Source organism: Rhinolophus sinicus, linkage group LG06 (genome assembly GCF_036562045.2).
Source record: "Rhinolophus sinicus isolate RSC01 linkage group LG06, ASM3656204v1, whole genome shotgun sequence".
Lineage (NCBI taxonomy): Eukaryota > Metazoa > Chordata > Mammalia > Chiroptera > Rhinolophidae > Rhinolophus > Rhinolophus sinicus.
The window spans coordinates 22,510,117-22,535,169 of NC_133756.1; the positions used below are offsets into that span (position 1 = coordinate 22,510,117).

Here is a 25,053-nt window from a genome sequence, read left to right on the forward strand (position 1 = left end):
TTTTATTGAATACTTACCATGTGCCAGGTGTTGTGCAGAGTCCTGTACTTCCATTTTTCTCAGTTAATGTAGACATTCTGCATGGTGTAGACACTATTTTTATTTTCCTTTGGACCCAGCTGGGATTTGAATCCAAGTCTAAGTCCAAAACTGGTACTTGACACCATGCACTTAAACAGGAGCTGATACTGAGGGGCAGCGTGGAACCAAAGAAGCACAAATAGATTCAGGAAACCTAAATTTCAAACTCCACTCTGCCTTTATAGCCCTTCTGAAAGTTAGAGGATTTGCTTCTGGAGCACCGTGATTGTCTCCGTTTTTCACCAGAGACACTCAAAGTGATTCCTTCATATTACACTTCAGACAGGTGCTTTTAGCTTCTGTCTACAGCACTGGACAGCCACAGAGCAGGTGTGGACATGCCCTGGCTTGGCATTTCTCAGAAGAGTCTCTCTCTCTCTCTCTCTCTCTCTCTCTCTCTCTCTCTCTCTCTCTCTCTCTCTCCTCTCTCTCTCTCTCTCTCTCTCTCTCTCTCTCTCTCTCTCTCTCTCTCTCTCTCTCTCTCTCTCTCTCTCTCTCTCTCTCTCTCTCTCTCTCTCTGTAGATATGTGGTGTGCCCTGTGGCTGGTCCCAACAGTTACAGGAAACAGAATACCTTCCTACCTTCCCCACAGGGTTGGGATGATTAAGATATTTAAGGATTTAACACGGTGCCTGGCACTTAGTAGGCACACAGTTTGTGCTGTTCCTCATTGTCCTTCTAGAATATTTTCTTTAATTCATGGGTATTCAAACCGGTAGACTCTTGTTCTAGCTCCACTTGACTCCAAGCTCAATGCTGAGGAGACACGAGATGCATGTCTGTGTTGGCCCCTGTCCAATCTGTGAATCATACCAACTCATAAGTTTGAGCTTAGAGAGAACTAGAATATGAGACCAAAGAAGGCAAAATATTTCCCCTTTCCAGTCTTGCTAAGTTCTTGAGTTTACTGATAGAATAGAAACGGACAGTCCTAGGTTCAAATGCAGGCCCTGCACTTGCCTGCTCAAGTCACCTGCCTGTTTCCATCATGGAATGAACTTGGGCTGTGGGGAATGGTAAACCTGGCCATTTTACTTAGGTACTCAATCACTTATCCTTTCTAAGCCTGTCTCCTTACCAGTGAATGGGGGTAAATGCCATTCTTGCAGGATTGTGAAGATTAAAGAGTAATGCATGTGGTATATTCAGGATGCAGCAGCAGAAGGCAGTGAAAGGTCCTATTACCCTATAAGGTTATATAAGCCATTCATTTATTCATTCATTCATTCATTCATTCATTCATTCATTCATTCATTCAGGGCCTTGGCAATTTAGGTTGAGCAAGTGGTTCCAAATTTGAGTTATTTCTTCTCCCTCTCTAGCGGGAGGGCGGCCGGATAAGGTAGCTGTGGGTACCCTGCCCACAGGCCAGAGCAGGTATGAGGGGAGAGCCTTGTTAGGCAGCAGAGGTGCCAAGTACCATCTAAACTCAGCCCCACCGCATTCAACCGCCAAAGCCCCTGGCGCCAAACAGTGTTGCTTCAGCTGCTAATAGTTAATGCTCCCTGACTTGGGAACGTTTTCAGCTCCTGGGAGCAACACGGTGCCACGAGGGCTCACTCCTCACCCCCCGTCTTCCTGCGACTGGGATCCACATGCACCCTACTCCTAGGCCAATTTACCATCCTTCAAGGCTCACCGGGTTGTGGGCTCAGGGCCAACGTTGGGGTAGGGGTTGGGGAGGGCGGGGGACTTTTCCGGGAAGGGGCCCAGCAGGGTCTTGGCTGGCGGCCCTGTAAGCCACGGTCCAGGACCCCAGGGTGGGAGAGTGAACGGAAAGGTACTCGTGCTTGGAGCTGTTGCAAAATCCTCTGTCATAAGGAAAAAACTGAGCTCAGACACACTTGATAGAAGGGGCTCTCTCCACGGCCCTCCATTCAGGTGCTGGGGCCTAAAGGGGGTCCAGTTCCACTGCGGAAGGCTGGGAACTAGGAAGCGTTGCAGGCTAGACACCCCGCCTTTCCAGTCTCCTAGGGGTGGGGGCGTGGTACGGCAGCCCCGCCGGGGCCAAGAGGGGGAGAGGGGTCGGTGCAGCGGCTCAGCCTCCCAGGGAAGTGGGACCTGGCCAAGTCCAACGTGGGGAGGGGGCACGCCCTCCCCTACCCGCGCCTGTGAGGACCCTCCTCGCGTGTCCGGAGGAGGCCAGCGTCCAGCAGATGCACGCGGGTGGGGGTGGGGGGTGCGGGGGCGGGGGAGAGGCGGGGAGGAGAAAAGCCACAACAAAACTTGCGTAGCCGAGCGCACTGCTCGACTTGAATGGAAGGAGCCCGCGCCCGCCGAGCGCAGCGGAGACTCGGGAGGGCGCGTTTCGCCGGGGGGGCGCGGCGCGGCGCGGGGGCGCAGCAGGTACTGGGCGCGGGCGGTTGGTTGGGCCGAGGGGTCGGGGCTGAGCCAGGGCAGCGGACTCGGACTTCCCGCCTAGTGCGGACGGCCGAGCAGCTGCCCCGGGAGGGGCCGCCGCATCTTGCCCCTCAGTTGGAGCCCTGCACCGATGGCACGCCGGAGAGCTCACCCTCAGGGGTGCGACCCCCTCAGCGATCCGGACCTGGCAGGGGCCTTCCCTCCTCTCTGGCCAGGGGCTGGCCTCAGCCCCCGAGCCCCTCCCACTGCGCACATCTGGAAAGAATTTGAAGGCGAATGGGAGGGGGGGAAGTGGAAGGACGCCGGCGGGCGACGCGGAATGTGGGGGTCAGGTGGAACTGGGGAGGGGCGTGGACCCCTGTACCTAGAGCCCGGGCACAGATTATTTCCACGTCACTCATCCCAGCTGGTCCATACTTCTACCTCTTTACAGACAGAGAAACTGAGGCCTCGAGAGGGGCAGAGATCTGTCTCTAGGACGCGCGGACAGGTGAGGCAGAGCCCGCGCGTCCACGGAGCTGACCCAGCCCAACGCCGCGCACTCACTGAGCCAGAGCTCTCAGCTGCCGGCCTGGTGTCCATCTGTCAGTCTTCGCGACTGCCTCCCGGTTGGGACAGCTGGACTGAGGAGGGGGTCGGGGTGGGGCGACGCGGAGAGTGGGCAGAGGGGTCGGCGCCCTCCCGCTAAAGCGGCGGAAGCCCCGGATTGTAGATCCTTGAACTGTCAGCTTGGCCTGGGGCGGAGACCAGATTGCGGCGTTAGAATACCTGATGCTCAGTCAGGTGGAGGAGGTGGCGGCGCCGAGCTCCTGGCAGCCCCTGAGGCTGGGGGTGGGAGGCAAGAGAGGAGAAGGCACAAGCGTGCGAGCGGCGCTGACCGTCCCAGTCCAGGAGGCACAGAGTGATGCGCGTCCGGCGCTGGGAGTTCATTAGGGAACTTCAGGGGCCCACGCACTCCGAGCATCAGCCCTTGGACTTTGGCAGGCCAGGGAAAGTGAAGCTGTGGTCCACCGGCTCCAACAGGAACCAGTGGTGTGAACTGGGAGAACCCCTGGGTGGTCTTGTCCCCTTTTAGGGCCCAGACCCCATGCTACTCTAGCCTGGAGTGCAAGTTCAGAAATGTCAGATTCACATGAGTTTTCATGAGATCTGTGGGAGCATACTTTGTCCCTTTCATATGAATCTTGGCTAGGGGTGACTAATAGTGGCACCTCTAGGCCTGGTACATAAGAGCTCTGACTATGACCTGCCTGGAACCCTTGCTGTCACCCTGTCACCAACACCTTAGCATCGTGGCTGATGCCCTTGGAGACGTGGACCTTCATCCCCTTTACCCTTCCTTAAGCACACCTTCCTCTTCCCCCACCCCACTTTGCTCATGCCCTTCCCCCTGCCTGGAGTGCCTTTCCTCCCTTTTGTCCACCTGGAGAATGTCTCCTCAGCCTCTGAAACCAGTTTAAGGCTCTGGGCAGGAGTCAGAAGACACAAATTCTAGTCCTGGCCTTGCCTTTAACATACTAATCTGTAAACAGAGGGAGTCAGACCAGATAATGTTGCAGATCTGTTCCAACTCTGCCTTTCACAAATTCATTCCTTCATTCAGCAAACATGTTCTGAGCAACCACTCCATGCCTGGGGAGTCAGCGAGACGAAGGATGCCGTGGGCAGGGGTGCAAAGGGAGCTCCGAGGAACTCCCTACCCCAGCCAAAGGGGCAGGAGTGGCTTCGCTGAGCAGGGGCATTTGAGTAGGAGTTTGCTGGGGGGATGGGTAGTGATGGGAGCTCCATGTGCTTGAGTTTCCTCATCTGCAAAATAGGAAGCCTAAGTCTTAGTCTTGGGATTTCTGTTAGAGTCTATAAGATGCAGTTGTTCTGGGTTCAGCACTGAGCAGGTGATCAGCGAGTATTTACTGAATTTGAATGGAGGAGAAAGATGGTGCTGGGAATGGAGGATCTGCCTCCTGATTTGGGCCTTCCTTCCCCTTCTTCTAGTCCTGTCTTAATCCCACACCAACGCTTCAGGTGTTGAGATTTGGTTCCCTGAAGTGGGCAGCGGTCCCAGGCACTTCCTCAGTAACAGTAACCTCACGTGTGCATATCCCACTTGCTGGCTGCTAGCATCAGCTGGGCATGTTGTTTCATTTAATCCTCACGAGGAGCTCTCATCTCCATCGCCCAAACGAGTAAACAGAGGCTCAGAGAACTGACTCGCTGAGGCTCACACAGCAGTCAGGATGGGAACCCAGATATTTCCATGGCTAAAGCTCTCCAGCTGCCCCTCTTGCCGGGCATTTGCTTTCCCAAAGGTGTGAGTTGTTCTTCTCTAGGGGGACTCCTCACTCGGGATTTCCAGGGACCAGGGGTCTGCTCTGTCCTCTGTTCTTCCACACATACAGCTCCTACATGGCTGGGCACACAGAATGGGCCCTGGGGGATTATGTTGTTCCACATTCTTAGAACAACAATAGAAAAAGGAGACTCAGATGGGTCAGTGATGGGGCCAAGGTCACACAGCAAAGCAGGCGGTGGAGCTGCCCAGGATCCCAAGGTCCTGAGGGTGGCTGCTCAAGCTGGGAGGAGAAGGAGGTGGCACCGGGGTCACCTCTCTGAGCCCTGTGTGTTATTCCTCCTTCTCCCTTGAATCCAGCTCTTCCTCTCCATCCCTGCAGCCCAGCACCACCCTCCCTGCCCAGACCAGGCTTATTATCCCTTGCCTGCACCATAGCACAGCCTCCCAGAGCGCCTCACTGGTCCATAAACCTGCTTAAGCCAGACTCCTGCTCTTCAATAGGTCTTCATCTCCCCAAAGATAAGGGTCACTCTCCCTAACCTGGCTTTCAAGTCCCTTCCTCACCTGGACTGTGGCCACTGCCTACTTGCATCAAGCCCAGTCCCCAACCTCCACCAGACACTGTAGTGAGCTTTGTAGAGGTTATAACATGGGCGCTCTTGTCCCCAAGCCTTTGCACATGCTGACCCCTTGCATGTATCACCCTTTCTCTTTTGCCTGATACCGTAGTCATCCTTCATGGTTAGATTAAGGCATCACTTCTGGGAAGCCTTCAGGCAAAGTTAGGCCTCCTCTGGTTTCCTTTGGACTGTAGCTTTCCTTTATCACACTCTGATGACACTGGGATTATAATACTCAATTCATACATAATGTCCAATAGAAATATGGTGTGAGCCACAAATGCAAGCCGCATATATAATGTAAAGTGTTCTAGAAGCCACATTAAAAAAAGTAAAAAGAAACAGGTAAAATTAGTTTTAATAATTCATTTAACTCAAAAGATCCAAAATACTATCATGTAATCAATATAAAATTAAATGAGATATTTTATGAGATATCACTAGTATAATAATGAGATACTTTACATTTCTTTTTTGTACTAAGTCTTTGAAATCCAAACACCATATTTTACACTTATAGTACCTCTCAATTTAGAATAGCCACATTTCAAGCGCTCAGTAGCCAGCCACAGGTGGCCACCGCATTGGACAGGCCAGATGTGATCTTCTTAAGGGCAAGAGCCCGACCTGAGTGGCCTATGTCCTCAGTGCCCACCTGTGCTTTGCATTAACCATAGCCCTGTGGTTAAGACCTGGGCCGGGAGCTCGGCTTTGCCATTTAATAGCTGTGTTATATTGGCCAATCCCGCTGGGCCTCAGCTCCCTCATCTATAAAGTAGTGATAACATTTTCAGTATAGATCATAATGTTAAAATAAATATTTTTACAGATACAGTTTACAGATATAAAACTGAAGGTGAAGGAGGAAAAATAGCTGGTCCAGTGAGTGCACAGGGTATGTACAAAGGATCCTTCTGCCTTGATTGAATTTGGGGTCTGGGCCCACATGCCCCCTCCCAGAGTGCGGACGTGCAGTGGGGTCAGACTAATGATGCTGATGGCTCCGGTGGCTGAAGTCTGTTGCGCTTGCTCGGGGTTATAATGTGCCATTGGAATGATGGTGTGTAGACTGCCTGAGGATTTATTGCCCATTTGCTCAGGGGATGGGGGCAGCAGGGTATGGTAGGGTGGGCATAGGGCCAGGGTGCTGCCAACTGATCCCCAGAACCCAGGACTATATGTGGCGGGCTCCCTGGTTCCCTACCAGGCCAGGGCTGAGGCCCGAGTCTGCTTAGGCCTAGAGGACCTGGAGGGTCAAGCAAGCCTGGCTACTGCCCCTCTTCTCTCTCCTCACACCTTTCCCTCTGGGGCCTTGTGCCCCTTCTATAGGGCTCATCCAGTCTGGGGACAGTGGTTATTATACTGGGGTCTGCTGCCCCCTCCAGACTAATAGCAGGGAACTTATGCATCGCACCTGTATCCCCCCATGAGGCCAGGGACAGATGGGGCCCCACCTCAGAGAGCTGGCGGAGCCAAGGAGTGAGGCAAAGTGGTATTTGAAATGCCGCAGCAGCCTCAGGGTAGCAGGAATTCCCAGGAGGCGAGAGTCTGCAAATCTTCTGGCAGGAGAGGGGTCTGCCAGAAGCAAGATCTAGACACAAGCAGGATCTAGACAAGGGAAAGGGAAGAAGCAGGGGGTTTGGAGCGGGCCGTGGTGTGGCGGGGATATGAACAAGGCCCACAGATCAGGTACTAGTGGTGGGAAGAGCTAACATTTCCTGAGCATTTCCTGCGTGCAGTTCATGACTCTCAGTTTCCCCATTAGGACAGCCCTGTTACCACCCCATGGATGGGTGAGGAAGCTGAGGTGTAGAGGGGGACGCCATTTGCCTAAAGCCTCACAGCTGATAAGAGCCAGGGCTGAGCTTGCAGCCCCGCTGTCATCTCAGCTTACCCAGCCCTCCCAGGCGCAGCATCTCGTCAGAACCTGCGAATGGCTCTGTGGGTTGTGCTTCCCAATCTAATGTCACCAGGCCTGGATGCTTGCCAGTAGCTGCGTTCAAATGATAGCTGCGCCTGTCACCTAATAGGTGCCAAGTGCTTTGGTCTGTTACCTTGAGGACTCCTCACAGAAGTGAGTGCAGATGTATTATCTGGAAGATGAGGAAACCAAGCCTTAGAGAGGACAGAGCTGCTAAGTGGTGGAAGGTGACTTGACTGGGGTCTGGGGGACTCCAGAGTCAGTGTACCTGAGCTACCACCTGTCATAACTTATTATACCCCAGAGATGTTTTCTGAGTGAGTTCCTGAAAAGAGAACTCCAGGGACCAGTCCAGAGCCAAGCCAGGTCCATGGGCTGCTGGGACTATGGAACCCCAATGTCTTTCTCAATGGCCTGAGGCCATCCCCTGTACCCCACTCCCTGTTGCCCCAGGGGACCATGCCAGGGAGTGGTCTGCAGGTGCCAGCGGTCATGTGAGCACAGCAGGCCCTGCTGCCGGCAGCAGAGAGTATAAACCCCAGGAACAAAACTTGGGAGGTCCTGGGGCAGCAGTAGCTCCCTTCACTGATGCCTACTCGGTTCCCGGCTCTGGGCTGGGCCTCCACCTAGACACAGAGAGTGGCTCATAGCCCTGTGTGGGAGAGAGACACCCTCACATGTTCATGCCAACTCATGCCAAGCCCTGGGGGAAGGAGGATGGGGAGGTGGCGCTGGGGTCACCATTGGCACTGGGAGGTGGCACTGGAAGCTTTCCACAGTAAAGGAGAGCACTGGGGCATTTCAGAGTCTTTCCAGAGGACACAATGCTGGAGCTGGTTCTTGGAAAAGTTGTTGATTACACAAGAGAGGGGGACAGCATTCCAGGCAGAGGGAACAGCATAGGCAAAGGCCTGGAGGGAGGCACTACTAAATAGACCTGTGTAACTGGGGCAGGTAGGTGGGGGAGTTGGAAGAGAGGCAGGGCCAAGTCCTGAAGATCCTAGAACGGCAAGCTGAAGAGCTGGGATGCGCCCTGCTCGTGCTGGCCTACCATGGCTTGTGGAGGCTGGAGGAGGGACAAGGCCTCCCAACACTGCCTGTGCCAGGGCAGCGAGAGCTTAGCAAAGTCCAGGCCAAGCCCTGCACGTCAGTTCTTCCTGGGCCTCAGCTTCCCCTTCTGTGAAGTGGGGGTACAGATTCCTTGGGGCCAGTCCTGATGAGGGTTGTGGGAGGTTTCAGATGCCTGCCCAAAGCCAGAGCTTCAGTTTACCCCCACCCCTCCAGAGGACAGCCCTGATGGCGTGGCTGGTGAGGGGAGGGCGGCAGTCAGCAGGTCAATGCATGCTGAAGACAGGGTACAGACTGGGCTATGCGTGGCACCCAGGAGGGCCCCATTGTGACTTTTGCGGGTCCTAGCCAGATGCCTAATCATTAAGTCAGGCTAAGTCAGCCCAGGTGCCAAGGTGGGTCTCACCCCATCCCTCCTGCAGGCACCATGGCCCGGAGTAAAGCGCTGCTGCTCCTGCTGCTGTTGCCATCACAGCTGCAGCTGGGACCGGTGCTCGCGGTTAGGGCGCCTGTGTTTGGCCGAAATGGCGCCCACAGCCTGAGCCCTGAAGAGAATGAATTTGTGGAGGAGGAGCCTGTGCTGGTCCTGAGCCCTGAGCAGCCGGAGCCCGGCCCGGCCACCATCAACTGCCCCCGAGACTGTGCCTGCTCCCAGGAGGGTGTCGTGGACTGTGGTGGCATTGACCTGCGCGAGTTCCCAGGGGACCTGCCTGAGCACACCAACCACCTGTCCCTGCAGGTGAGGCCAGCCTTGCACCAACGGTCACAGGGGCTGCCCCACACTCGCAGCTCCTGTCCTAGAACCCCCACAGTCACAGCTTCCTGCTTACCCAGAACCCCCAGACATAGGGTACAGGTCAGGTCAAACAGGAGGATCTGACTCCACCAGGAGGCGTTCCCACTCTGATTATTGTCCTGGTCACTGAGCACCACGATATAATCTGCGTTGTTTCACTGGCGCAGCCTGGGTTGAGGCCCATAAGCTAACTCAGTCCCTGTCTGAAAACAGACACAGACCGGCCTAGCAACTAACCATCTGAATAGATAGTCAGGGCACCTCAGACACCATGACAGGCCAGGAAAACATGAGCAAAATGGGCCCGATCGAGTGCTCTGGGGGCTCAGAGAACAGAGTGCTCTCCCCAGCTGAGGTACAGGAAGTGGGACACGCTGTTTCAGACGGGGACTCTGGGAACACTGGCTCACTCGTGATCACTCTGTGTGGCCTGTTAGCCCTGAGGGAGAGGAAGGTGCTGTTACACCTATTTCCAAAGGAGATCAGGTCCAGTGAAGGAAAGTGACTTGCCCACGGTCACACAGCCCCGGGGGTCTGGGCAGGCAGGTGGTGGGAGCCCAAGGCCAGGGTAGCCTAAGAGGGAAAGGGACAAGTTGACAATAGCACTTATTGTTGGTTCATTCACTCACTCATCCATTCAGAGAATATCTCCTGAGTACCTGCTCTCCACCTTTGGTCCTGTGTGCAGAGCTGGGCACGTAGGGAGGACGCGGACATGCCCTGGCCTTGCGATGCTTACAGTCTGTGGGGGGAGGCAGAGACCTAAACAGGTAGCGATAACAGATGGAGCTAGAAGGACTAGTTGTGAGGCCTGGAGCAGCTGCTAATCCAGCTCTCAGTCCAAGCAAGGGAGGCTTCTGGAGGAGATGGTACCTAACCCAGGTTTTAAAGTGTTCCAAGGGGTATGGGGAACACACAGCTGAGAAACGGAATCAAACGTGGTTTCTGGCTTAGGGTGGAAAGAATGGGCTGGGGACACTTGACCATAAGTTGGACATGCAGGGAGCAGGTCTGGAGGGGAAATGGCACTCCGTTTGCACTGCCTGTGGACTCTGTGTGTGTGGGCTCTTAGAAGGTGGAACCCCCAAGTCTGCTGTGGTCATGACTGGGCCAACCCAGATGTGGGCCTTGCCTAGAGCCAGCACCCAGGGTCTGTGTACTACAGGGGAGAAGTCCAAAGGGGGTGTCCAACAGAGGGAATGGTTCCTGGGACTCGGGCTGAGGATGGGGGCGGGCCTACCCCCCATGCTGCCTCCTCACCGCGCTCTCCCTCCATCCCCAGAACAACCAGCTGGAGAAGATCTACCCCCAGGAGCTCTCCAGGCTGCATCAGCTGGAGACTCTGAACCTTCAGAACAACCGCCTGACTTCCCGAGGTGAGGGATCACCCAGAGCCGGGGATGGGACCACCAGGCAGGGAATTCAGTGTCCCTGGGGAGAGCCTCCCCCCCCGTGGACCCCAGAATGTGGAAAAGAGCAAGTCTGGGCTGGGCTGGCAGTGGACACTGCCCCCCGTGATTGCCTAAAAGCCACCCGTGGGTGTCTCTGAGACCTGAGAGTTGGCTCAGGGGAGAAGCTTCAGAGACCTCTGTTGTAGATTCCTCAGTTCACAGAAGCTCTTTAGAATCAAAGGGTTGGAGAGTCCTCAAGTTTTAAAAAGTGATTTTTTTTCTGATGATGAAAGTAATTTTGATTATAGAAAAATTGGAAATACAGAAAGTAAAATAGAAAATAAAAACCATCATAATTCTGCCACCTGGGAGTTCATTACTATTGACATTTTGGTATATTTCTATTTTTTAAAAAGCAGCTTTGCTGAGGTATAATTTGTATACTGTAAGATTTATCCAATTTAAAGGTACAATTTGATGAGTTTTAGTAATTTATACTGTTGTACAACCATCATTACAATCCAATCCAGTCTTTTTCGTTTTTTTAATTCCCAGCTGAATTTATAGTATAGGTATTATAATGACTGTAAGTGCTTTGTTTTTCTCAGCAGTTAGTTCAGCAGCATTTCTCACGTAGCTAACTCTCCATGGCCGCCATTTTACATAGCAGCAATAGCAGGGTATTCCATGGAGGGATTCCACGGAGGGATTCCATGGAGGGATGGAGGGACATTTTATGTAACTGTTCCCTCTCATTACATAGTTGGGTGAGTCCCAGCATCTGAGGGTCTGGGAGCCCGGAACCGAGTGTCATAGGCCACCATCAGGACTGGAGAAGGGCCAGCCTGGCCAGGCTCCCAGTGACAGCCAAGTCCTGACACTAGATAGGGCAGGGGCGGGCCAGATGGTGGGAGGCCTAAAGGCTGCAGCCTGGCCTTGCCATGGGGCCAGGTATGACCCTTTGGGGCTGTCCCCAGGAGAACATGCCTACCTGGCAGGGAAGGGTGAGACTGAGTCCTCTGTCCCATGGCCTGACCTTATGGGGACCCATTCACCAGGTGGCCCAGGTGACGGAACAGTCATCCCTCAGTGGACACTTCCCATCTGCTCCTCTGAGTGTGGGCCCCGTGAACAAGGGGCTGGGCAGGCATGTTGGGGCTGGCTGGGAAGGGAGCAGAGCCACACCTGCCTCAGGCAGTGGCCTCCCCAATCCTGGCAAGTGGGGTGGGCTTGGGGGGATTGGTACTAGTGTGCTCCCCTGTAGCGTCTCCTTCATCCAGGGCTCTGACCGATGCCTGTCCTTTGAAGGGCTCCCGGAGGAGGCATTTGAGCATCTGACCAACCTCAATTACCTGTACCTGGCCAATAACAAGGTGAGGGGCCTGCAGCAGGGTGGAGGTGTGCTGCCCCAGCCCCCTGGTATCGGGGGATGAGCTCAGGGGACTTTCACCAGGGCCTGTTCTGGGCTGGCCCCTGGGTCCCCATTGCTGCTCAGACATAGTCCAGATCCCACACCTTAACCCAGGGCATCAGAGTGGTCCGTGAAGACAGAGGTCAAGGCTTAGAGGAGTGGAGGGGAGCAGGCGCTTTCAGGGCTTCCTGGAGGAGATGGCATTTGAAGGGTCTTGAAGGGTAACAGGATTTCAGGCAGGGGTCCCAAGGCAGAGGGCACTACAGCAGAAGGAACAGCAAGTGAAAAGGCACAAACACACTCAACCTCACAATATTTACTTGGCATGCCCCAGGGCTCTGTTCTGGCCCCTTCATTCTGCACTCTCTGGGGATGACCCCGTCCCTCCCTGGAAGAGAGCATCTACATCGTGGCCACATCCAGTGGCATTCTCGTCTCTTCCACTCCTCCCACTTGAGTCTCAAAGATCTGCCTCACTCCTGGATGTCTCCCCTAAATGTTCAATGGACGTAGAACTAGTGCTTCCCACCCACAGTGCTCAATCCTCCTGCTGTCTCTCCATCTATGCAAAGGGCATCTCCAATCGTTTAGAGCATCGCTGGTCTGAGGGCAAACCCAGGAGTGCTTCGCTCGCCACATCCAGTCCCACTGCAAGCCCTCAAGCCCCGGGCAGAGGTCCACCATCCCACACCTGGGTGCCCCTGCCTCCTCATTTGCTGCCCCTTCTTCTCAGAACATCCAGAGTGACCTTTAAAAATCATGCCCCACTTCTCCCCTACATCCCCGCTCCTTGCTTAAAACCATCCAATGGCTTTGCCTTCGGTCCAGAATGGAAGCCACACTTCTCCCTGTGTCCTGCAGGCCTCTCTTAACTTGTTCCCCCGCTTGCTCCCTCTGGCTCCACTCCAGCCCCCACATCCCACAACCCCCCATGCCTGGCACACACTCACTACTCCTGCTGCCGTGGGTGCTCTCCCCTTAGGTGGCGTTTGTGATGCCATCATGCCTTAAGTGTCACCGGTTCCCTGAGCCCCTCACCCACTCATTCTCTGTCTTCAGCCTGTTGGAATTCCCTGCGTAACAGTGATCACTATCAGATACTTTTATTCCTTGTTTATTACTTTCTCCATGAGGATGTCAGCTTGGGTGGGGCAGGGGGGTACTTCTCTGTTTTGTTCCCCAGGACTTGCCCAGCGAGCTTCTGGAACCGTGCCTGGAATGTTGTAGACTCAGGCTTTACTGTTGAATGAATGAAGGGTGGACACTGTGGGCTGTGTCTGGGGAAGCAAGCACGCTCACTATGGCTGGACAGAGGGCCAGTGCTGGGGACCGGTGAGGGGAGAGACCAGGAGGACAGGCAGGGCAGGGGACAGACCCGGTGGGCTTTGAATGCAGAGCTCAGGGCTGTGGGAGCTACAGAAATTCTGTTTTTGTGTTATCAGGGAAGTGGGACCAGTTTCCATTTAAGAAAGATGACTGTGGTTACAGGGAGGAGACAAATCAAAGGGGCCCAGATGAGTAGGAAGCAGTGGCACTCAGCTGGCCTCTGCCCCTCCATTCGTCTTCCTACCCCAACTCTCCCCTTTCCAGCTGACCTTGGCACCCCGATTCCTGCCAAACACCCTGATCAGTGTGGACTTTGCTGCCAACTATCTCACCAAGATCTACGGGCTCACCTTTGGCCAGAAGCCAAACTTGAGGTCAGAGGTCAGAGGGGGATCCTGGGCTCAGGCTGGGGAAGGGGGAGGAGCTGAGGCAGAGCTGCCACCCTGAGTGAGGCAGGAGAGGACCCAGACTAGCTCTGGAGGTGGGCCATGCTATGCAGTGTGGGCACGATGCCCATGCTCAGGGCTGTGGTGAAGGACGCCCAGGGGCTGCAGGGGCACAGGCTCTGAAAGCTGAGGCCTAAAGGATGAAGAGAAATAGGTCCAGAAGGCGAGGACAGAGAGTGATGTCTGAAGGGCTGTGGGAGCTGGGTAACGGTGCTTTCTGCCTTCCCCAGCCCCTGGGGATAAAGCATCTTCCAACAGGCGGTGCTGTCCCTTGCTGAGAGCAGCTTTGGGAAGAGTGAGGCCCAAGTGTGTGAGCAGGGCAGAGTGGTGCTGGGGTGGGGCTGTGTACCCCTGGTGCCATTTCTATCCTTGAATCTGTCACCTCACTCAATTCTTTCCATCTTCCCTTGAAGCCAGGGTTGCTGTGTGTGGTTCCATCCCACAGATGAGAAGGCTGAGGCCCAAGAGAGGCATACAGCAAGAAGGAGCTGTATCTTTTATGCATTTCTTTTGTTCCTTGTCTTCTCTCCTTCTACTATGTTAGCTCCATGAGGGCAGGGTCTTGGTTGTTTCCACTGCTACATCTCCAGAGTCTAGAACAGTCCTAACATGTAAGGGCACTCACTATATATTTGCTGAATAAATGAGGCGTCACCTCCTCTGAGCCAGGCCCTGCGCTGGGCATCAGGGGCACTCCCCATCTTCAGAAAGTCCCACAGAGCCAGCTGTGTGGGGTTGACAGGCAGGGACTCCAGGGCTGTGACAGTCGGGGAGTGACTGAGAACCTTGAAGGGTATGGAGGAGCACAGACGGGGGAGTCAAGAAATCCTAATTCTGCCACTAACTTGGTCCCCTCAGCTGTGTAGGTGGGTCCTTGGTCCCCTTCGCTGTATGGGGGAACTTGAACGGGTGGGATCTGAGGTTCTTCAGAAGCGAAGAGGGTGTCCTGGGCCCCAGGACCAACCTGAACAAAGTTTGGAGGCTCACCAGGTGGGCTAGAGCTGGGGCTGGGGCAGGGGGAGCCTGGGTGGGTGAGGACTGTGCCTTGTCCCCCAGGTCTGTGTACCTGCACAACAACAAGCTGGCGGACGCTGGGCTGCCGGACAACATGTTCAATGGTTCTAGCAATGTCGAGATCCTCATCCTGTCCAGCAACTTCCTGCGCCACGTGCCCAAGCACCTGCCGCCCGCTCTCTACAAACTGCACCTCAAGGTTGGAGGGAGAGGGCAGGGAGGGGTACCCCCAGAGCAGGGACCCACATGGGCACAGTGGTGAGGCTGTGGGGCCTTGGGCACGTGTCAGAGGGCACAGCGTCTGCTGCAGAGAAGCAGGCAGATGCCTGGGCACCTGGCCGTCAGCCACACACCTGGAGTCCTCTAGGCCGGGGCCCACTCCCTGTGGCTTCCACAGACCCCTCTTCATGCCCCTTGGCTATCCCTCACATTCCCTTTCCCACTGCCCCATCCCCCAGAACAACAAGCTGGAGAAGATCCCACCAGGTGCCTTCAGTGAGCTGAGCAACCTTCGGGAGCTGTACTTGCAGAACAACTACTTGACTGATGAAGGCCTGGACAATGAGACCTTCTGGTGAGCCCTTGCCTGAGCCTCAGGGGGACCAGGTGCCAGGGAAGCTCCTCCCAGGTCCCCCCAGGAAGCCATCTCACACACATCCCTCGCCCACCTGCCCTGGCCAGTTCCCTGGAGAAGGAACTTTGAGTCTCGTGCCTCTGCTGACATTTCCATGCCCGAGAACAAATGATGCGTATGGATAAGGCCTGCCAAAATTCCAGTGAGGCAAGGAAGCATTTGCAGAGGCTGGCTTCTTGGTACAAAATAGAAATTCAGGCATTCTTGGTGAAGGCAAATATATTTTCATTGTTTATAGGGCCCAGAGCAGCCACAAAAGGCCTTAAACAGTTGGTCTTCAAATAAACCCCTAGTGCCAGAACCATGCTAGAGCCTTCCCACATCAATATCGTTGAATAACCCAATGAGAGGCTTGGAGAGGAAAGAGGTCCCCCAGTCAGCACTGGAAGAGCTGGGATGATATAGAGGCAGGTCCCCTGCCACCTCCCTTGGGAATAATAGTGGAAACAAGCGCCATGTGGATTCCTGCCAAACGTCCTAATTTCCCTCCCTTACCCCCCAGGAAGCTCTCCAGCCTGGAGTACCTGGATCTGTCCAGCAACAACCTGTCTCGGGTCCCAGCGGGGCTGCCACGCAGCCTGGTGTTGCTGCACCTGGAGAAGAACGCCATCCGGAGCGTGGATGCGGACGTGTTGACCCCCATCCGCAGCCTCGAGTACCTGCTGCTGCACAGCAACCAGCTGCGAGCGCACGGCATCCACCCGCGGGCCTTCCAGGGCCTCAAGCGGCTGCACACGGTGCACCTGTACAACAACGCGCTGGAGCGCGTGCCCAGCAGCCTGCCCCGCCGCGTGCGCACCCTCATGATCCTTCACAACCAGATCACTGGCATCGGCCGCGACGACTTCGCCACCACCTACTTCCTGGAGGAGCTCAACCTCAGCTACAACCGCATCACGAGCCCGCAGGTGCACCGCGACGCCTTCCGCAAGCTGCGCCTGCTGCGCTCGCTGGATCTATCTGGCAACCGACTGCACACGCTGCCGGCGGGGCTGCCCCGCAACGTGCACGTGCTGAAGGTCAAGCGCAATGAGCTGGCCGCCCTGGCACGCGGGGCTCTGGCCGGCATGGCCCAGCTGCGTGAGCTCTACCTCACCGGCAACCGGCTGCGCAGCCGCGCTCTAGGCCCCCGCGCCTGGGCTGACCTCGCCCATCTGCAGGTAAGGGGCGGGGCGGGGCTATGCCCCTGTGGAGTGCTGCGGATATGGCTACCGTGAGCCCACCCACCTGCTGGGCCCCGGTGAAGGGTGGGCAGGAGGGCTGGGCCATGAGGGAGGTACCTGCTGGGGAGGCTGGGCCTTAGGGTAGGGGGCTGGGCCATGTGGAGGGTGGCTGGCATAGGAGTGAGGGCAGAATACAGCTGGTATGGCCAGGCTGAGCTCGCCATCTGCAGGTACAGGCTTGAGGAGGGCTGTGGGTGTAAGGGGCGGTCATGGGTACAGGTAGGGGTTCCATGGTTCAGGAGGACTAGGGAGTAGGGCCAGTTCAGGTGGCAGGAGAGTCAAGCTCACCCAGTCAAAGGCACAGGAAGATGTGCCTAGAGAAGCCTGGGCTTGGGGGAGGGGAGGGCAGCAAGGACCATGATGTGGTCTGTGTAGGGCTGGAGGTGTCCTCTGGAGGCATTCTGGGGCTGGCCAGTGTGTGCAGCCGCTGTGGACATGGTCAGAGTCAGGCAGGATGTCTGGCCACATGAATAGAGTTTCTTACAATGAAAGGGGTATTCAGTGAGGGATTGAAAGGAACTTTATTAGAGAAACCTGGGAGGCAGGGCGCAGGTGCTGCCAGGCCACTCTGCTGCCCTACCAGGACCACCAGGGATCCTCAGGGCCTCTGCCTTCCTGTCCTCTCTGCCCTAGATGTCCTCAGGGCTTGCTCCTCCGTCTTTCTCGGGGATCTGCTCAAGTGTCACCTCCTTGGGAGGTCTTCCCTCACCGCCTACCACCTTCCTCTGCTTTGTTTATAACCCTCATCCCTTCCGGACATTAGGTCATCTGTTTGCTTGTTTGTTGCCTGCTCTTCCCACTAGAATAAAGGCAGGCATTTTAGTCTGTTGTGTTCACTGCTGGACTCAGGGCCCTGGCCTGGTAGGGGGAGCTCCTGGGGGGAGCTGTCAGGAGAGGGTATGTCTAAGTGTGTGTGTGTGTGTGTGTGTGTGTGTGTGTGTGTGTGTGTGTGTGTGGTTGGTGGGGGGGCAGGAGGTGAGGCAGAGCCCTGAGGGTGGAGCAGGGTAGAGTTGGGGGAGGCAGCTGGCTCTGCAGGAGCAGTGTTAGCTGGGGTCTCTCCTCACCCAGACTGCCCTGCTGAAAGCCAGACACAGGATCCAACCAGCTGTGCTAGTCCCTCTTGGGTACACCTCGGGAACCTGTTATCAAGGGACCCAAGCCCCACTGTCCTCTCCTCTACACCTGCTCCCCCTTCTGCACTTTCTAACTCACTGAAGAGGGCGACATCCACCCAGGTGCCCACGGAAAACCTGGAAGCTGCCCTTGACATCTTTTCACACTGTCTGCCCTACAACACCCATTGTTACCGCACCCTGCCAGTTCTACCATCACATCTCAGTCTGTCTACTTCTCTCCATCCCTGTTACCCATACCCCCAGACAAGCCACCCCCATTTCTTGCCAGCACCCTACCTTCCTAGGACGTCTCCACCCTTGTACTCCATATGCAATCAGAGGGTATTTTGAAAAATAACACATGCTCAGCTTATGCTCCTGCCCAGAACCCTTCCGTGGCTCCCCATTGCCCCTAGAACCCAAACTAGTATCCTTACCACAGCCTTCAAGGCCTGCTCCGCTCCTGCTCCCAGACGAGCTTCTTATTTTCACAGGTACACTGGGCTTTGCTCATACTGGACCCTCTGCTGGAAGCACCTTTTCCACAAGGTGACACCTGCTCACTCATTCATTCCACCAGCCTTTATCGAGTCCCCACCATATGCAGACGCAGTTCTAGAACTGAGGACCTAGCAGGGAATAAGACGGTTGGAGGGTCACTGCCCTCTTGGATTATACCTAGGACTCAGCTTAGGTGTTACCTCCTCCAGAAGCCACCAATGATGGGCAGGTTAAACGCCTTCCTGGGCCTGGGTGAGTTCATTCAGGGATAAAGTGTCCCCTGTGGGGGATTCTTCCTCTCACTGTTGGATCTTTCTACAAGCAGCAGTTGCTCCGCTGCTTCAGAACCCCCACCTGTGCTGGCTGCCATCAATACCCCTGACCTGAGACTGTCAGGCTCCCACATCAGGGCCCCATTCGTCGGCTGTCATTGTCAGATTCTGTGTCCATCTCCCCTGCCAGCCTGGCTTCCTGAGGGTAGAGTCAGTGTCTTAGTGGATTCTATGTCCGTGGCTCAGAGGATGTGTGGAATGAATGAGGAAGTGCTGGAACTGTGCGGAGGGAACACAGTGGGGAACAGGGAGCCCTGTGGGGAGGGGAGGTGACATGGAGGCTCCCTATGGGGTGTGAAGCTTGTGCTTCCCTTGAATGTTGCATCTGTCTTCATGGCCCCCAGCTTCCTATTGTGAGTGGGACATGACTATCAAAGTTGCAGGCTGACACACACGTTTGTGTCTTTCTTTCCACAATGTCAGGCTTTGTTAGAAGAAAGCCATGGATCTAGTCCTACTGACTCGGTTTACCAAGGCATTAACCAGGGCTCCGGCCAGAAGATAGAAGATAGTCTCCAATAGTCTTAGTGGAGCAGTTTCACACAAGAGGGTCACACAGGTTTGTAAGCAATAGGGTTAGGCCAGGGAAACAGTCTTACGAAAGAAGGACGAGAGAGAGAGTCCAGTGTTCAGCGAGAGTCCCCACGCTGCTGGGGTGTGTAGTGTCGGGCGTCAGGCCAGGCTGGTGAGCCGGTCAGGAGGCGAGGCTTCAAGGGCTCCGTCGGGACGAGTGCAAATGCGGCTCTCAGCTCCTCAGCCGAGGTCTGAGCCATTAGCCGTCACAGGGCTCTGATTTTATGCTCAAGACTGGGTGCAATGCCCCCATCTGCAATCTGATAAAGTCATTCAGATGGTCCCACTCCACCCTGCGTCTGGAGTTATCTGGTTAGGGCGTTCACTGGGTACGCCTTTCCTGTGATGCTCTGGCCTGACTGTCCCTCTGTGACTGATGGAACTGTCCGAATTATTAGAGTCCGTTTTGTGTTCGTAATTAATGCTCTACGTACTTCCTGACCCTGAGCCCCAGCCTATCGGGGTGAGGAAAGGAGCTTAGAGATGATGGAATCCCACGCATAGCTGCACAGGTGTGTGTTGGGTGAGGGTGTGCTGACAGCCTGAGGGGCAGTGAGCTGGGTCCATGAATGTCCAGGTCTACTGCCTGCTGCAGGTTTGTTCAGCTCCCTGGGAAAACCACCCCATTTTCCTGGTCTCCCGCTTCCTATAGGCACGTGGTGAATCTGAGACTGATCAGCCCTGGGCCTGGCTGCCATGCCAGTCACTGTCTGTCTTGCACGCTTGCTTCTGGCCCCTGCCCATATGACCCCCAAGGTCTACAAATGAGCAGCCCCACCCATATGGTCCTTCAAACCCACCCTCCTCTGGGGCCAGTGTGGTAAGATTCCAAGACTGGAGGAACCCTGGCCCCTGCCCTTCTGATGGGAAGTGACAGCTGTGTTAAGGAGGAAGGACTGTGACATCCAGACATCCTGGCTGTGAAGCCAGGTGGGAAGGCAGAAGGAGCTGAGTAGGACAACGGCAATTAGAACAAGTGTTTGGAGTCAGGCGCAGCAGGTTCCAGCCTCGTACAGGCTGTGTGGTCTTGGCCAGATCTTTTAATCTCTTTGAGCCTCTGTTTCCCCATATGGAAAATAGGGATAGTTATAGACCCCACCTCACAGGGTTATGGTAAGATTTAGATACGTTGGGGAGTTGCAGGGGTCCTTGCAAGTTGTTAAGTGCTTTGACTTCCTGGTCACCCCTGCAGCTGCTGGACATTGCCGGGAATCAGCTCACGGAGATCCCCGAGGGGCTCCCCGAGTCACTTGAGTACCTGTACCTGCAGAACAACAAGATTAGCACTGTGCCTGCCAATGCCTTCGACTCCACACCCAATCTCAAGGGCATCTTTCTCAGGTAGGAGGTCCCCTGTGGCCCTGAAGATGACCCCCTGGGAGACTCAGAAAACTCTCTGAGTCTCAGAGAGCGTAGGTGATGATGTGTCCACAGCCAGCCAGGCTGTGCCTGGAACTCCTCAGATAGAGGACAGCAGATGTTCACGTCCTTACTGGGCTCTGGCAGTTTAGCAGGATTCAGGGGACCCAGCTCCCCAAGGAGATGAGGAGCTTCCATACAGCAGAGCCATGGTGGGTCTTCCCGGTATCCCCACCTGCCACCCCCTGAAATCAGAGAGAAGGAGACAGATCAGAGAAAGGCAGAATGCACACTCCCAGGGCCCAGAAGGCCCTAGGCTGGGTGACATTGGGGTAGAGTATGACCTATGCTTTGGTTTCTATTGGGGACTGAGGCACAGAGAGTTGAAGGGGCCTGTGATCAGAGCCCAGCCTCCGCCTTCCCACCACCTGTATGTCCCTGACCCTGCATGCCTCTGACCTTGCCTGTGTGCCTATTCACACCAGGCATTGGGGTGACCCCAAGCTGGCAGCTCAGGGGTCTCAGGCCTCGGGGTTAAATCCAGAGGGCAGCAATAGAAGTTACCCATGTCCGCAACTCTCAAATCGCAGTGAGAGCATATGCAGAGGAAGCCTTCTCCTGGCTTTATGGATGGATCAGTAACCCAGGGTCAGTGCCTATCCCTGCAAGGTGTAGCCACACCGGACAGCTTGGACCCCCGTGATACACGGTGCCCCCCAGCCCCCTGCTGTTTGTGCTTGCTGCACCATCTTCCTGGAGAGCCTGTTCCCTCCCCTTTTCCTTCTGGGGTGTGTAAGTGTAGGGACTCTGAGGGTTGGGCTCCCGGCACTGACCCCACGTGGGTTGCTGTACAGGTTTAACAAGCTGGCCGTGGGTTCTGTGGTGGAAAGTGCCTTCCGGAAGCTGAAGCACCTGCAGGTCTTGGACATAGAAGGCAACTTTGAGTTTGGTGACGTTTCCAAAGACCGGGGCCAGTTGGAGGAGGAAGAGGACGATGAGGAGGAGGAAGATGAGGAGGACGAGGAAAGGCGATAGTGCCCAGGTGAACCGGATCTGACTGACAGAGGTGGGTGGTCTATATGGAGGCACGTTCACCTCTCCTTACCAGCTTCCTGACCCAGTCTAGGGTCTTTCTGTCCATTCTTCCCCCTCTGTTCTTGCTTCATCATTCCTTTTGCAAACCTAGAAGAGCACTTGGTATGTGCCAGGCCCTGGGTAGGAGGTTGGGTAGAGCAGCAAGCCCACGGAGGCCAGCCTATGCTAGGGGATTCTCTCCAGGATGATGAGTGCCCTGAGGGGACATGCAGGGGGCTGGGATGGTGGAAGCAGGGCAGGCATCCATGCCAGTCCAAGCCAGAGATGATGGGGGTGGGAGGAGAGGATGCAGACAAGCAGATGGGCATAAAAAGGGTTGGGGGGCATGCTTAAGGGAGAGCGAGCCCTACTGGACATGGGCTGAGGGAGAGACAAGGTCCTGGTCCAAGCTTGGAATTCTGGGTGGATGAGAGAAAGAACAGGTTTGTTTAGGGGAATGTTGAGTTTGAGCGGCCTGGAAGACACTGGGGGAGCTGCCCAAGGATGGGGTGAATATATAGATCTGGGGTTCAGAAGTGAAGTCTGGGCTGGAGATGGGGACCTGGGCATTGTCAGCCTTGAAACAGTCACTGAGGCCGTAGGAGGCCGGAGGTGCTCACCCGGGAGAATGAGAAGGCAGTGGGAGGGGAACCTGCAGAGGGGGTAAGATGGCGACTCTGGAGAGGGAGGTAGGAAAACTACAGACAGTACAAGACAGGGGGTGTTTACATATACATGTAGCACAAGCACCTGCAGTAGACATAGTGCACCAACACACATATACCCTTGCTCACATATATATGTCTAAACATGCATACACACCTGAAACCACACGCTTGCAGAACACACACATGCATACATTCACAGATGCAGAACATGTGCACACTTGCATGCATGTGAGTACATGTACACAGGTATCCCCTTGCACACGGGCCCTTATGTGCACACATGTGCACACACGTGCACGTATGTTATGTACACGTACGTGTTGTGCATACATGCACAGGCTTCTCCGGAAGTGAGGAGAATCAGCTTTGTCAGTGCTGCTGAGAGACCGATGTTGCTGAGCACTGCCAAGGGCCCTCGGCATTTGTCTACAAGGCATTTGTCACCCCTGAGCTGTGGGGAGCGGCCTCAGGGGCGATGGCAGTGGAGAATGGCTGGAAAGGAGTACTCACCCAGGAAATTTGGCAGTGAAGAGATGAAAGAGATTGGTAGTGGGAAGCGGTGAGAAGTTCAGGCAGGGCTCAGTTCATGTCAGGCTTTTTTTAAGGAATAGAGCTGGTTTTTGAATGCTGATGGGGAAGGGGCCATGTGGAGGGAGGAGTTAAAGATATGAGAGGAGAGCAGGGCATAGTGATCCTGTTGAAACAGCCAGAGGAACTGGCTTTGCCAGGAGGGCGAGTGCTTTTTCCACTGTGGCAGGAGGCATAGAGGACAGAGTAGCTGCAGTCACACACAGGTTAGTGGCTTGATGGCTGGACATAAGGTCATGTCAGCCAGATGCCTTCAGCCTCTGTTTTCTCTGTGCAGCAGATGGGGGTAGGTGTGGAAAAGATGAACGGTTGGATCCATCTATGGCTGGGTTTCTGGCCAGATGTGTGGGACAGGAGGGCGAGGAATAAGGAAAGTGAGTGTATGGGCAAGCATCTGTGCAGTGGTGGCTCCGAGGCGTTAGGCTGGGAAGGAAAGGAGCTGTGGATAGGAGGGGTGGGTAGGCAGGGCCCCTGGAGACGGATGTTAGAGGGGGGAATGGTTGGGTGGGTGAGCCCTACAGGCGGGAGAGGTTTGGTTGGAGGGATATCAGGGTGAGCCAAGCTGGGGGTCCCAGGGTCAGGGTGTGGCCCACTGGGCCACTGTTAGGATGTTGAATTGAAGTAGGGCCTGGGACAGAGAGGAGCCTAGGGGTGTGAGGACCCCATTCGTGGCCGACAGAGGGAGGTGGGAAGAAGAGTGTGCCTGGAGGCAGTTGTCCTCACCTGGAGGGCAGTACTTGTGAGTCACCTTCCTCTACTCCCGGGGGTCCAGGGCGATGAAGATGGAGCCCCTTCTCTCCAGGCATTGTCCTCAGGCAGAGCCTGGGGTCAGCAACAGGGGTGACAGGCCATTCAGTGAGGGCTTGATGGACCTCACAAGGGGGACAGCAGAACCCTGGGATGGGAGATAATCTGCCCCCTCTGGAGGACATTGCCAGGTCAGGTCAGTTGAGCGGGGTCCTGTGAGAGGCCCCGAGAGTGGCCCGTGGCACCCAAAGGCCCGGTCGTCCACAGCAGGCCTGCCCACATCGGCACGAGCACCTCCCAGTGGGCTCTCGCTGGCTCTGGGCTCCCAGGGCAAGTCCTCCTCCTGCCCACAGTCACCTGTCCTCCCAGAGCACCATCAAGAGGGTCCCCTGTTCTGATCGACCTCTTCCAGGCAGGTCGTGGCTGCTGCGTCTACTGTCGCGTTCCTGACTCTCCCACGTGTTCTGCAGGATGATGGACCGCTGGACCCCTTTCTGTAGCACATGCCTGTGCCCTGTGAGCCCCCACTCTGTCACACTCACAAATAGACCCCGCACTGTACCCGTACCCCTCTGCCAACACAGGCCAAATAGTCTCCCATCCCACCCCTTCCTACAGTTCGTGCCACAGCCAGACATATGCAGATACCATGACACACCCATACACAGCCAGCTGCACATTGCCACCAAAGGGTCCCACTCTCGCCCCACGCCCACCACCATCACTGCCTCTGAGTCACGCAGATTCGGGGAAGGGTCTGACCACACTCTGGCATGCACAGGCTCCTACTTCCTCCTCCATGGACACAGACACACAGACACAGAGACACACACACACACACACACACACACGTACGTCATGTGCAAATAGCCCTCCTCAGCCTATGCCACCCCAGCCAGAAGTGTCCAGAACAGCTCTCCGCCTGCCTGTCCATCTGTCCGTCCATCCTCTGGAGAAGACACAGTTATCTCCGAGCTCTCTGCGGCCAGGTGCCTGCTGTTCTATGGAACTCACAAAAGCTGGCTTTTGTTCCTTTCTCTGCCTTTGGGGACAGGAACCTCAGGACTGCTGCCCTGGCCCCTGCCAACACTGCCCTCCACCTGCTGGGGGAGTCACACTCCCTGCCAGGCCCTGGCTGGCCACAGGCACGTCTTGGATGGGCAAGCCCCACTGATGCCAGAGGAAAAGCCTGAGATTGCCAGGAGCTTTGGGCAGGAGTGAGGAGAAAGGGCCCGACTCCACTGATGAGACACCATTTTTATTCTTTGGGCCTTTGGGGAGTTCTGAGTATCTTTTTGTTTTTTGGTTTTTTTTAAGAAAAAGAATGATAAAGAACTCAAAGCTGATTTTTCTTGTTACAGAAAAACTAATATAAAAGCATTAGCCTTGTCTGGCAGCCCGTGCCCGTGTCCGTGTGTGCTTCCTGCCAGGTGCTGAGTGGGCGCCTGCCAGGGTGGGTAGGATACAAGCACCTCAGCCACTGTCCGGACCAGCAGGAGACAGTACAAAGCTG

At 55.4% G+C, this 25,053-nt stretch overlaps 1 protein-coding gene across 7 annotated transcripts; it reads left to right on the forward strand.

The window, feature by feature from the left end:
• Positions 1 to 2,295: 2,295 nt before the first annotated feature.
• On the forward strand, positions 2,296 to 24,936 carry PODN (podocan). 7 transcript variants are annotated; one of them, XM_074334734.1, is made up of 12 exons: positions 2,307 to 2,428; positions 6,183 to 6,248; positions 8,765 to 9,081; positions 10,421 to 10,514; positions 11,838 to 11,902; positions 13,531 to 13,640; positions 14,769 to 14,925; positions 15,185 to 15,300; positions 15,863 to 16,520; positions 20,297 to 20,445; positions 21,318 to 21,529; positions 23,953 to 24,936. In XM_074334734.1, the coding sequence occupies exons 3-11, from the start codon at positions 8,770 to 8,772 to the stop codon at positions 21,496 to 21,498; spliced, it is 1,842 nt and encodes a 613-aa protein (XP_074190835.1). In that variant the 5' UTR covers positions 2,307 to 2,428; positions 6,183 to 6,248; positions 8,765 to 8,769; the 3' UTR covers positions 21,499 to 21,529; positions 23,953 to 24,936. The 7 variants fall into 7 exon arrangements, with proteins under 7 accessions (XP_019598451.2, XP_019598453.2, XP_019598452.2 ...); XM_019742892.2 differs by lacking the exon at positions 6,183 to 6,248 and having other exon boundaries at positions 2,296 to 2,428; XM_019742894.2 differs by lacking the exon at positions 6,183 to 6,248 and having other exon boundaries at positions 2,296 to 2,428; positions 23,957 to 24,936.
• The last annotated feature ends 117 nt before the right edge of the window (positions 24,937 to 25,053 follow it).

Excerpts from the sequence above, each read along its gene's own strand:
- PODN (XM_019742892.2), top strand. The coding sequence starts at position 8,770 with ATGGCCCGGAGTAAAGCGCTGCTGCTCCTGCTGCTGTTGCCATCACAG. Across the intron at positions 10,515-11,837 it reads CAACCGCCTGACTTCCCGAG|GGCTCCCGGAGGAGGCATTT; the intron begins GTGAGGGATCAC and ends TGTCCTTTGAAG. Across the intron at positions 11,903-13,530 it reads TGTACCTGGCCAATAACAAG|CTGACCTTGGCACCCCGATT; the intron begins GTGAGGGGCCTG and ends TCCCCTTTCCAG.